The sequence below is a fragment of the Xiphophorus maculatus genome, chromosome 5, assembly GCF_002775205.1.
Source record: "Xiphophorus maculatus strain JP 163 A chromosome 5, X_maculatus-5.0-male, whole genome shotgun sequence".
Taxonomy (NCBI): domain Eukaryota; kingdom Metazoa; phylum Chordata; class Actinopteri; order Cyprinodontiformes; family Poeciliidae; genus Xiphophorus; species Xiphophorus maculatus.
In genome coordinates, this window is record NC_036447.1 from 26,316,717 (window position 1) to 26,329,242 (window position 12,526).

General features: G+C 40.3%; 2 protein-coding genes across 2 annotated transcripts; one reads left to right on the plus strand and one right to left on the minus strand.

The window, feature by feature from the left end:
- The first annotated feature begins 293 nt into the window (after positions 1-293).
- tmem187 (transmembrane protein 187) lies at positions 294-1,484 on the plus strand. Its single transcript, XM_023333374.1, has one exon. It carries the CDS (start codon positions 448-450, stop codon positions 1,231-1,233), a length of 786 nt encoding a protein of 261 aa, XP_023189142.1. The 5' UTR covers positions 294-447; the 3' UTR covers positions 1,234-1,484.
- Positions 1,485-1,870: 386 nt separating this feature from the next.
- LOC102233535 (dnaJ homolog subfamily A member 3, mitochondrial-like) lies at positions 1,871-9,771 on the minus strand. The gene is made up of 12 exons (XM_005810951.3): positions 9,533-9,771; positions 8,372-8,508; positions 8,165-8,248; positions 7,824-8,033; positions 6,315-6,467; positions 6,058-6,205; positions 5,832-5,896; positions 4,707-4,835; positions 4,089-4,204; positions 3,736-3,830; positions 2,420-2,551; positions 1,871-2,287 (listed from the first exon to the last, which is right to left on the minus strand). Exons 1-11 carry the CDS (start codon positions 9,729-9,731, stop codon positions 2,433-2,435), a joined length of 1,455 nt encoding a protein of 484 aa, XP_005811008.1. The 5' UTR covers positions 9,732-9,771; the 3' UTR covers positions 1,871-2,287; positions 2,420-2,432.
- Positions 9,772-12,526: the final 2,755 nt, after the last annotated feature.

A 12,526-nucleotide genomic window follows, 5' to 3' on the forward strand; every position in this document is an offset into this window, starting at 1 on the left:
CTGAGATTTCAGTACTTTATACAACACTGAAAAATGGTTTGCGTTTAGTTTTCTTTACTATGTTTTACTTTTTATACATTTCCAGATGCTTATGTTTATATCCGACTTAGCATTCAGTTTTTGAAAAGTTCTTGCATAAATAAAAACGTCCATATGACGATTATTATCACTGAGGATTACTACATTGTTTTCTCAAGTATGAACGAGAGACTGAAAACAATATGACTACATCTATTTTTGCAGACTCGACAAAAAATGACAGAGGTGGAGAAAAGGGGGGCCTGGCAGCACGAGAGAAAAAGCGACCAATGTAAAACCTCAACTCAAAACACGTGCTTTTGAAACCCGGAAATAAACAACGCTCAGACTTTAGACCCAAAAAGCTCGCCACTTCGGTGTGTGTCCACTTTCTTTCCAGCCGGTTATAACTACGTGTCTACAAGCAGAATGAGATCGGCTCTGCTTCATGTGACGGTACCACTCACATTCTGCGCTGCTTTGGTGAACACGAACCTGTTCGGTGAAGTTGAAGTGGACCTGACTTACGAACATTACGCAGAAAGAGCGGCTGAAAACATGCCTGCGTTGTTGGTAATGCCGTTCAACTGTTTGGTTAACGTGGCGTACATCTTCATGGGACTGTACTGGCTGCTCTGGCGCAGCGGCGTTGCGGAAACGGAGCAAAGCTGCTACTTGCGACAAGTCTTCGCCCTCATGGCCGTTTTCTACGCACCAGTGCAGTGGACGCGCCTGGCGACGATGCGGCGCGCTCCCGCGGTGCTGGACCAGTGGCTCACCTTGCCCATCTTCGCGTGGGTCCCCGTGTGGATCGATTTCATAGAGCGCGCGCCGGGGAAGTGGCGCGCGTCGCACGCGGCGACGCTCGAGCTGTGCTCCGTCGCCAGCTACGGCTTGGCGCTCGCGCACCAGCGCGGCTTTGAGGTGGCGCTGGGCTGTCACGTCGCGCTGGCGTTGTACAGAGGAGTCCGCGTGCAGGTGGCGCGCGGAGACAGCCGCACAGCGGGCTACCTCCTGCTAGCTGGGCTGTCCTGTGCAGGGTTCGTGGTGCTGAAGCTGCTGGATCACTGGCTGGCCCGGTACTGGGTCTTCCAGAGTCTCACGGGACACTTCTGGTCCAAAGTGTGTGACGTGCTGCAGTTCCACTACAGCTTCCGCTTCCTGACTGCGTTAACAGACAAGGCGCTGAGAAAAACTGCAGCACAGCAGAGGTGATCAGGAAAATCGCTTTAATCTAGGATTGGATCTATATGAACAGCTATCCATCAAATGCAACTGGAATTTAAATATAGACACAAGTAAAGCTAAAAAATTGTTTTGTTTTAAGTGGTATTTGTGCAAACACTGATCTAAATAGCCAATGATGTGTGCCCTTAAGTTCAACATTCCTGTAAAACCTTCATCTGGACTACTTCATTAATCCTCAGGACATCTCAGTTCCTAATAAAAGTTATAATTTGACATCTTGTCCTTGTGTATTACCATTTGTTTCATATTGCTTTTACTATGCATGGTATAAAGTCCTGTGCAGTGTTATTTCCACCCTTTCAGTTTAGAGGGGCAGTATCACGTTTTCCAACCACATAGTATCATTTCATAGCACAATCAAGTAACTGTTATAAAAATGCTGCGTTTATCAGATATGACTAAAAAGAAATTTGACTTCATAATCTGGTACCTTGAAATTGGGCCTCTGTGTCTTTAAGAAGCTCCTGCTTTTTCTGAAACTCCGCCTTCAGGAAGTTGTCACAACATGGCTCCTCTATTAACCCTTTAGCAACGTTTTTTTTTTTTTTTTTTTAAACCAGCGTTTCACAGAAGTGCCGTAAAATAAACGAAAACTTAATGCTCATTGGAATCCATTTACATGGTTTATTCTTATCCAGCTTCCATCAGTTATTGCCTTCTTTGCTCGTTGAGTTTTATCTGGTTGTAATAAACTGTTTCCATCTATAAAACAGTTTATAGACGTTTCATCACCGACTGATTCACTGATTCAGTGATTCACTGATTCAACAGTCTGCTGTCTGCTTTGTTTCACCATATCTTGAGTTCCTCAGCCACCCTCTCTGCCTGTAGTGAAGGGGTAGTGGGTGTGTGGGTGAACCCTGCTGGTTCTCCAACCTCGGCTTTAAATATATACCAGCATGTGTGTCTACGGCAACAAACGCCGTGAGCATGAGCTAGCTTTTCCTTTGCTTAATCTCCCCAGAAAGTGACATGGAGGTCCAGCCAGTAGAAGTAGGTTTGTTTTCTTCCTTCATGGTTTCTGCAAAATTAGAATTCAGAGTAGAAGAATAAAGCACATTATACTTGAGTCTGTATCGCTAATGTTAGTTAAAATAACACTCGTCACATCCTTCATGTGTCAGGAGAATAGTTGGGAGTTTAAGTAGCTGACCTGCAGCTGAGTGTTAGCTAAACATTTTCTTTAGCTTGGAAAAGAAGCCTCCTTCCTCCTTCTGTTTGTCCTGCGTCTCCTCCTCAGATGATGTCGACTTTGTGCTGGAGTCTGAGGCGCTGCTGCCCCCTCCTGGACAAAGAAGGCATTTTATTACGTGAGAAAACAGTAGTGGCCAAAATGACAGATCTAAATTACATTCTGGCATTCTAGGGTCATCATTGTAGGAAAAAACAAAAGGGAAAAATACATTTCTGCCAAAAATGTTGAGATTAATCTCAGAAAACATGGAAATTTCTGAATTTCAAAAGTCAAAAATTTGCAAGGAAAAAATGTAGAGGTTTCAAGCAAATTTTCGACCATTCAAACTCAAATTTTCTAATTTTACTTCATAGAAAATTTCTGTGATTTTTAAGCAAATTCTCGACCATTCAAATCCAGACATTTTATAGTTTTTAATCTCAAAATTTCTGAGTTAATGTCTACATTTTGGTAGAAATATACTTCTGTTTTATTTTCCCATTTACAATGACCCTAACGCTATTTTAAAATTATGTGGAAAGAGGATTTCCTCTGGTAGGAAATAATATGGAACAAAAAATAAAAACTGACAAATAAGTTAATTTTAAAAGTTTGTTCATTATTGGTTACTACAAAATATGCTCAAACAAAACAAAACAAGACATGATGTCCTTTTCTTTAAGATGAAAGGTAATCTCCAACATACAAGCTGTCTTTACACATACTTTTCTAAATTTTCCAGTCAGGATTCAACATTACGTGATTTTCCTCTGCGAAATGGCAGCGCCTCCTTTGGGCTGCAAGCAGACACTGCGGTTTGAATGTTAGTCGGTGCAACTTTTGGGCTGTATAGTTTTAGTAAAAAGCTCAACAAAACAGATGTGTTTTGGAAAATATAAGTGCTGGAATTACAAGTTGTCACCTTCTAGTCACTGATATGCAAAGTTACAAAGAAAAATTTCAACATGGAAGAAAGTTTCATCGGGAAAAAGCTGAAAAGACTAACTTTTTGTCCAGTTGCATCAATGTTTTTCATTTGAATGTGGAAAATCAGCCGACAGAGGCATCATGTTATTGTTAGCTGCTCTGTCAAGTCATTCAAACACCTACCACTTAAAACCCAGTTGCTTATTTAACCCCAGGTGTTTCCTATTTAAATAACATTGCCTTCCCCTAAAAGAGGGTGTGGCCATTTTGGATGCTTGAATCATTTTATTCGTCGCCTAAACCTAATTTTGGGTTTTCGCTGGCATCATAGAGCTTTATCTACAACAGATCGGAACAGTCTTCCAGACCTGCTGAAGGGTTGACGCCGTTGACCGACCCCTGAACATCCGTCTCCTCCTCTGCGTAGCTTAGCAACAAAGACCGCTGCCGTCGAGATAACTTCCTGCGGGATAAAGGAGACAACAAACTCACATCGGGACGTCTTCGAACACTAACAGAGTGTTAATGATCCATTTATTCAAATGTTCAGACAATAGTGACGAAATACTTCAGCTGTTTTCATTTCCTCAAAACAATAAATAAATAACTGAACCTAAGAAACATGATTAAACAAGAAGCAAATAACAAACAGTTAGTTCTAAGTGTATTCATACCCAAGCAGATTTAGGTTTCAACCGAGAGGTAAAAGTGTGGGTCTTACGTTGGTACTTTAATTTTGATGTGAACGTAATGATCTCCATAACTGTAGCTGTTCATCCTCCGAATGCCTTTGCCCTGTAAGCGGATCACCTGATCAGCCTGACAGCCAGAAGGGATCTGAGGACACAAAGCAGCAGTTTGTGTGATTAAATAGACAACACCAAGCAATTCAACTACAAATGAAGTCATGAATGTAAATCATAACTTCTGCTTTTTTTCTTCATTTCATTTTTTTATAGCAGTGCACTGATTGTAGTTTTCTGGCCGATCGCCGATCTTTAAAAAGCCTGACCTGCCGATTCCGACTTTGGCCGATACCAATTCTTATTTTGGCCTGAAATGTCACGAAATGTAGCGAGACAGTCGCCGAGTTGGCAACAATGGGGTGACTGTTGTTAACTGCAAACGTGTAGACATGACCTGGTGGGCCGATGTGGCAGTCAAACCTGTGGCTGATTTTTAGACATTTGCTGAGGTAGAAAAGATGAAAGTAGCGGCCGATCACTGGACTCCCAAAATCACGGAAATCGGCGTCTATAAATCGGTTAACCCCTAATTTTATTTTTTTTTTTTTACATTTTTAACAAATAGTTGAGATCCATCTCTGTGGGTTACTCACTGCTATACTGATGGTGTCATGCAGGCCCGGTGTTGTGGCTGTTCCTCCCAGGACGGCCTGGGCTATGGAGATGAAAGCGTCAGAGTGGATGTCGGCTCCATTCCGTCTAAATACCGAGCTTTTCTGGACCTGGAAGTTTCAAATCCACAAAACATCCAAACAGAGATCAAATTTACCGCTTACGGCTTGATTTTGATACGCAGCATTGATTGTTCTTGTTCATTTATCTTTAAATATAGAGTTAGTACTTCATGTTCGTGACTAAGATTTATTGGGTACCAAGTGTCTGCTGCTCAATGAAACCAGATCAAGAGAAAAAGATAAGGCATATCCAAAAATAAAATAAGTCCTGAAAATCATAATTGTTCAACAGTAAAATTTAATAATATACATTTTTGCTAACTCAACATGATACTTATGTTTTATTAGTTTTGATTAGCTGTTTGCTCATTTGTTTGCAAAGATTATTTATTATGAATTCACCCTTATTTATTTATGTTCAAACTAAGTTGAATATTTTGAACACTGAAGGTAAGTTGAGCTTCTTTAAGACACAAATCTGACAAAAGAGAATAGTATGTGTGAAAAAAAACAAAAAACAATCTAGACAGGTTGGTTTACAAATCCTGGATTGTCTGATGTGTTTAAATACTCATAAATAATCCCATCGAGATTTTGCAATTGTTTCTGTAATTTTTTGCCTTAAAAAAATAAATAATTGATTTTGTGGCGCTACTTTAGAAATATTTGCATGGAAGTTTGCAATATTTGCGCTTATGTATGACAATAAACATGACTTTTTGTTACTCGCCATATCAATCACAGACAGTAACCTGATGTCACTTAAAGCAGAAGCAGCATTGTAGTAGAAATCAGAAATACTGCCACCTGCAGGTGGGAGTTAGTCACTTAAAGCCAATGTTTTTGTCTATTTTTGTGGAATATTTGTAGCAAACTCGAAATTACGCAAAAAAATCATGCAAAATCATGATTTTGCATGATTTTTTATGATTGGGAATTACCTCCCAAAAAAACTGGAGGGATTGCTTAAAGCAAATAAATAGTCTATTTAAAAAATATGAACTTATAACATTGCTTTACTGCATTTCAGCTTTCAATACTTACTCTAAATGTAATAAGGATTTCTTTTGACCCAACAGCCAAGCGCACTGTTTGGCCATTTTCCACACCTGCAATAAAAAAACCCCAAACACAATTTGTTCAAGATTAAGGACTTCGATATTAAAGACAAGACAAGTTCAACAGCAGTCAAGATTTTACATACAACCAACTTTAGAAGCAGCAGCTGCAGATTTGTATACTTATCCTTCTTCAGAATGTGAGAACCCACCTGCCGGCACCGGCACCGTCACGCTCTGTTTCCTCTTGGTTTGGCCCGACCCTCGACACAGCGCGCATGGCGTGATGATGATGGTCCCCTTCCCGCCGCACCTTCGACACGTGCTGCGCATCATGAAGGGTCCAGTGTTGACCGACTCCTGTGGGGAGGGAGACGGATGGAAAGACTCTGACTGCGTGTGTAAAGAATGAATTCCTCGTTGCGGATCCGATCCGAGGAGGCGGAGAGAGAACGGGTGTGAAACGAACCACTCCGGAGCCGCTGCAGTAGCCGCACTGAGACACCCGGGTGCCCGGCTCGTTGCCCCTGCCGCCACATCGGGGGCAGTCCTCGTCGAGGTTCACGCTCAGCTGCTTGCTCGCCCCCTTCGCTGCCTCGGAAAACGTGAGGTCCATCACATACTGCGGAGGAAAGCGGTATGTGATGGACTTTATTCAATGTAAATGCATGCTTCAAGTACATGAATCAATGTTTCAAAACGTGTTTCAAAAAAGGATTTCCAAGTTTGAGCTGGGACAGTGGGTCTAAAAAGAAGTCATTGTAAAACTCACAAGTTAATTAGCATACATCTTTGAACTCAAACTAAAAATATTTTTTGTTAAAATACTTAAAGTTCAGCTGTCCTGGAAGGGTTTTGATGGTATCTGGTCATTTACATATTTTAGCAAAAGCTGTAGCGTGACTTAAAGGGGCAGTATTATGGGTTTTCTAGTTATTTTACAGCATCATCAAGTAACTATGTTGCCTTCAGTTGCTATATTAAAGCTGCATATATCGAATGTGACTTAGAAGAAACTTTACTTCCTGATTTATCGCTTTGACATTAGGCCTCTGTCTCTTTAAGAAACTCCGGCTCTTTCTGAAACTCTACCATCAGGAACATGGCTCCTCCATAAACGCTCTAACAATATTTTTACCAGCGCTGCTCTGAGAAGTAGCTCCGGTAATGAGCTCAGCAGATGCACAGCTCCACCAGGTGTCTGCTAACTGCTGCTGGCTAGTCTGGAGGAGTTCAGCAGGAGAAGGGCTGCTCAATGAGACAGAAGCTCAAAAACTGCAGCTTCGAGGAGGAGCTTCGTTCTTTAGGACAGAGTTAGGTCCACACAGGTGTTTTGCACAGCTGACTGGTTGCCATGGGAGATTAAAGGATTTCTAAAAGATGCCTAAAAGAATCCAGGTATGTTTTTGATGTGGGAATAATATAACATATAGTAAAGCTCAAAACAGTCGATTTTGCACGATGCTGCTCCTTTAAATCTGAAAAAAATACTGTTTGTGTTTTACAACAATCTCCCGTTTTCCTCATATGTCTGTATTAGACAGTAGGGTTGCAATAAAAATGCCTCTTCTTTCAAAAAAAAAAAAAAAAAAACAATTTAAATCTCCCATGTATAGGAGAATGTGTTACAGGTGTAATAAAACTAAGCTTGTCTTTAAGCAAATAAATAAATAAATAAATACACAAAAACATTAATTTGAAAACAATGAAATTATCAAAAGTTTTGCATCCTGACCAGTTTTGTCCCAGAACTATCAGCTGCTAATTTCTCAGCAGCGCAGTGAGTACCTCCAAAAACAAAATGGCTTCCCTAGAGGTAAGCCTGTCGCAATGAAGCGTTTTAATTTATCAAAAATAAATTAAAATTAAAAGTACATTTTAATTCATCAAAGATAATTTCAAATGTATCTTAATTTATACATTTTTATTTTATTTTATCAGAGATAAATTAAAATGAGCTCGATAACTCCAGTATTACCTCAGGCCGCTGGTCGAACATGTTGCTGAAGTCTCCAAAGCCCATGCCCCCCGTAAACTCTCCAAAAATCTTCCTAAAGAGCTCTTCGGGGTCTATGGTGGCCCCCCCCGCTCGGTAGTACTGCTGCTGGCCCGCTCCAGTTCGGTTCGGGTCGAAGGCCGCAGCCCCGTACGTATCGTACTGTTTCCTCTTCACCTCATCGCTCAGCACCTACAGAAAACAAATCAGTTAGCTAAGCAGAACCACAATACTGACAGATCCCCTTTGAATTACTGAATTTCCAAACTAACTCACCAACACCTCTTAGTCACAGGACTAAAGAAAAACAAACAGTTTTGTACCTCATAGGCTTCAGCCAGCTTTGCAAACTTCTCTTTTGCCTCTGGGTCATCTGGGTTTGTGTCTGGATGGTACTTTTTAGCCAACTGGACGAAGGGAACACACACACACACACACACACAAAAAAAACCCAAAAAACATTTAAATGCGTTTAGATTAGGAATAAAAGTCAGTTCTGGGTTGAAGAAACATCTGAATGTGTCCTGGACCTGATAGTAAGCCTTCTTGATCTCTTTCTGCGAAGCAGTGCGAGCGACGCCCAAGGTCTCATAGAAGTCCTGTTTGTTTGGGAGTCTGCAGCTGGAGTGGAAGGGGTGGCAGGTGACGCCATGGGGGCATTTCACTCCTGTAGGGAAAAGGAAAGAGAGGATTAAACATTATAAAGCTGATGGAAATGTGTGTCATTCTGCACACTGACCAAAACATAGTCCATCTATACTTTAGACACAAATCCACAAAGGTGTCATGGCGGCTCCCAAGAACAGAATCAAACAATAACCATTTAACAGAACTTCAGATTAAGTCCTTATATGCAAGTGAATTTAATTCACTTAAATGCAGGATTTCCCTCAGTGTATTATAAGCCTGGCGGGTCACCAGGCTTTACTTGTGCCCCCACCCGGCTTAGCACTGCTTATTTATTTATGGTTGGTTGGTTTTTTTTCAATGTTTGCATTTTTAAAGACTTTATAGTTGGTGTTCTTCCGATCTTCCAAAAACACATAATTATCAAGTGATATTTTCAACATTTTTAACTCATAAACATGGCAGGCCGCTGGATGAACGAGTGCTGAGCGGCCCAACCACCAGGACTAGCATGTTTCCTGGGGGAAACCTTGAAACGTAGGGCAGAAATGTTACCGACCATAATTCATACAATGATTTAGGCACTTCCACAGCTGCTTTTCTTCTTGTTTCTGCTCGTTATATGCATTTCTATTCTGCCACAGCAAATGGTTTCATGCAAACAAGTGATATTTCCAGACACAATGTCATAGCAACATGCTCTCCAATATCCTGGAGGATCTTTTGTATACATCACTGCACAGATTTTGATGATAAATTAAGCAACAGTGCGTTTATAATCCTCTTTGCAACACCCCAGAAGAATTAGACGAGCCCCCCAGGAATAGACCCTTTAGGGTTTTTTTTTCTATCTCCAAAACTTTTGCAACAGTTGTTGCATCATCCCCACACCAAGGTTAGCTAACCTTACAAAAGCAGCTGAACGCTACTTAGCTTTTCAGACCCAAAACAGCTGGATGTCACAGCAGCCTGCGGGCTTCATGAACCACAGAAGACGCGCTGCTGTGCTGTCAGACTCTCTCTCTCTCTCACTATTCTGTTTGGAGTTAGGTAACTCCTCTCACCTGACAGAGCCCTCAATGTCACCACGCTACGGGGAGCCCAGGAGCTCAAGCCGACCGCTATCCGTCCCCGGTCAGGGCGCAAGACTGCCGGGTGGAGAGCCTTTCCGTGTCTGCTTGGGGCAACGAGGAGGCGCCCGGAGAAAGGCGAAACAGAAGCTCGCAGCAAGCGTGTTGTCAGCCGGCTAGCGGAGCACGCCATTTTTGTCGTCACTACCGCTGTTGGTTAGCAGGAGAGCGCATGCGTGGTAGGTTGAAACGGAAATTGCCTTTCAAAATTAGACATTTTAAAATTAAATTGAACTAAATGTAGTTTAAAAAGAAAAAGAAAAAAAGCCCACCGAGTTTTATTATAAATACATTGTTGTTAGGAAAGGTTTAAACGTAACTGTTGTGGTATTAGTACAATTATTGATTACATTGAGGTCAAAACAGATGTGAAGACCGTCACCTGATTTATTAAAATGTTTCTTTTCAAATGGATTTCGCTTGTATAGTTGACTTCCGTGAAAACATTTAATTTATGTCATATATTCATAGCGAATAGCTTAACAAAACAAAAGTTAATAATAACAATAATAATTAATAATAGCTCCCTTTGGGATTAATAAAGTATTTTTGAATTTGAAGCAATGATTCTTTTTTTCTTTGTTGAGGGACGCAAACATTATGAATCATTACCGAATGGATGAAGTTTTACATTTAAAAAATGAATCCAGCGCTTGTTCTTATAAACGCTAGATGGCGATGTTGAGCTGACAGGCGCTGAGATAAGCGTCGATCGACAGTTATGGGCTTTTTATTGTGAAGGTTTAACTTTTTTATAAGGCATCTGGAAATTGTGCATCAGAAAGCCATACTGTAGAATAAAATTTGAGAAATACACAATGTTATGTTATGTAATACTTATTATACGGTAATAATAATGAAGATAATGTTTCATGCTTAAACAATGTCTGTTATTGAGTGGTTCTCTTTAATAAAATGCATTATGTGTTTGATATAGAGAAAGGGGGAACAAATAATAATAACAATTCAGGTTTATAGTTTAATGGTCAACAGAAATCATCTGTTCAGGAAAATAAATATCACTAAAAGTAGGTTACTTTAGAATGAGTTTTGCATTTCACTTAAATATTTATGTTAAATTTTTAGTTTGGGTGGTAATTTTGTATTAAAACTAACTATCCAGCAGAAAATAAACATAGAATGGGCGTTACATAATAGAGTCATTCCTGCTCTACTATGCTTACTTAACAACACGAGGGAAAGACAGCCAGTCATTTGATTTGTCAGGTGGTTGGGATCTTAGAAAACACAAAGATCAACGCTGTCATGTGTCTGGACATTTCACAAGAAAGTGTTGATTGGATGTTAGTATGCCTCACTCAACTCTGTTTTTGTGTCTTCTTGCCTCGTGTCTTTTCCCGTCAGTTCCAGCCGTCTTCAAAACAAACTCCAAATTAGCATCCAAGTTGTGTGCGTCTAAGTGTAAGAGTAAATATAGTATATAATCATCCATCCATTGATTATGCCCACTTAGGGTGCAGACAAGGTGCACATGCTAGTGGATCGCCTGTCGCCAGAACATAAAGGACAACCAGCCAGCCAGCCAGGAACCAGCCAGCCAGCCAGTAAAGTGCTTCAGTTACTCAAATTTTTATCAGTATTTTAAAGGAATACCACTGCATAGAGTACAGCTATAATCTTGTAAAACGTTTTTATTTCAACATATTTTTCCCAGGGGAACCAATAGGGTTGCAGGGGCCTGTGGGCGCAGTAGTTAAACCTTGGTCACAGAGTCACAAGTTTTCCCACTGATGTGGATCGCACGTAGCCCCACAGCCACCGTGACATTCATAAATATGTCACAAATAAAGTATCAAAGAAGACGGGAGCACATGCTTTCTTTTAATCTCTATTAAGCCGCCTTTGTGCGCGCACGCCCATGTGACAACAACGGCGTCGTCTCACAGACCAGTGGAAAGCGAACGTCTCGCATTCAGAAGCACACAACTGGTGATGCAGCTCCAGGGCAAAGCACATATATCATCAGTGAGAGGGAGCAAAATGTCAAACCATGTCCAGTCTGACACTCCGCACTCCTCTCTGTTGTGGAGATGATCGGCCTGTTATGGCAACAGGCTGAGCTACTGTGTTACCGAACGCTCTCTCAGAATTACTGCAATCAGTGTGTCGTGTGGGCCTCCGCATATCAAACACAAAATATTATAAAAGTATTTCTTTGGACTGGTTTTTACTGCAAAATGTTTTAGTACACTTGAAATAAGACAAAACCAACGCACAAGTGACATTTCAGCGAGATACAGGAGCTTGTTTAAAGTCAATGAGTCTTTAATATTGATGAAAACGTTCTAGTTCCACTGGCAGATAATTTCATTTATCATATGGAAAAATAAGTCAGTTTATCTGCCAGTGGAAGCAGTAGTTTTTCAGCAATATTAAGGAATTAATGACTGAACACACGCTGAAAAGTTATTTTTCAGTTAACTTTGTCTTATTTCAGGCATACTTAGATATTTGCACAAGAAAATAGACAAAAAAATACTTTTTGTAAGATTTTGTGTTGCTGCAGTGAAGGGATGTATGGTTTGAGGAAGGCTGGAAATTAGCAGGGAAAACATTTCATATAAATTAATTTTAAATGTTTTTCATCAAAAAAAAAAGAGTCAATACTAATAAGGCAGATGTGGCTTAGATTTGCATAAACTTTGACCTGAGAATTTTTATTTTTATTTTTTTTGATAAAAACAAAAACATTAAAAGAATCACAGTTTTTCCATTTTACTTTCTTGAGTCCAAGAAACAAAACAGAATTGCACTAGCTGGGTCCGTGAAATTTCCTGCTAAAAAGTGACAATGAACTGATATCAGTATATTTTAGGACAAGTGGTAAAATAAAATAAACCTTAGCAGATACAAAAGAGGTTCTATGAAACTGACATAGTCTCCTTTTTCAAAACCCTTAAAATTATG

Coding starts and splice junctions, on each gene's coding strand:
- tmem187 (XM_023333374.1), top strand. CDS start 448: ATGAGATCGGCTCTGCTTCATGTGACGGTACCACTCACATTCTGCGCT.
- LOC102233535 (XM_005810951.3), bottom strand. CDS start 9,731: ATGGCGTGCTCCGCTAGCCGGCTGACAACACGCTTGCTGCGAGCTTCT. Junction 8,034..8,164: donor AGCTGGCTGAAGCCTATGAG/GTACAAAACTGT, acceptor TGTTTTCTGTAG/GTGCTGAGCGATGAGGTGAA. Junction 4,205..4,706: donor ATGACACCATCAGTATAGCA/GTGAGTAACCCA, acceptor TTGTGTCCTCAG/ATCCCTTCTGGCTGTCAGGC.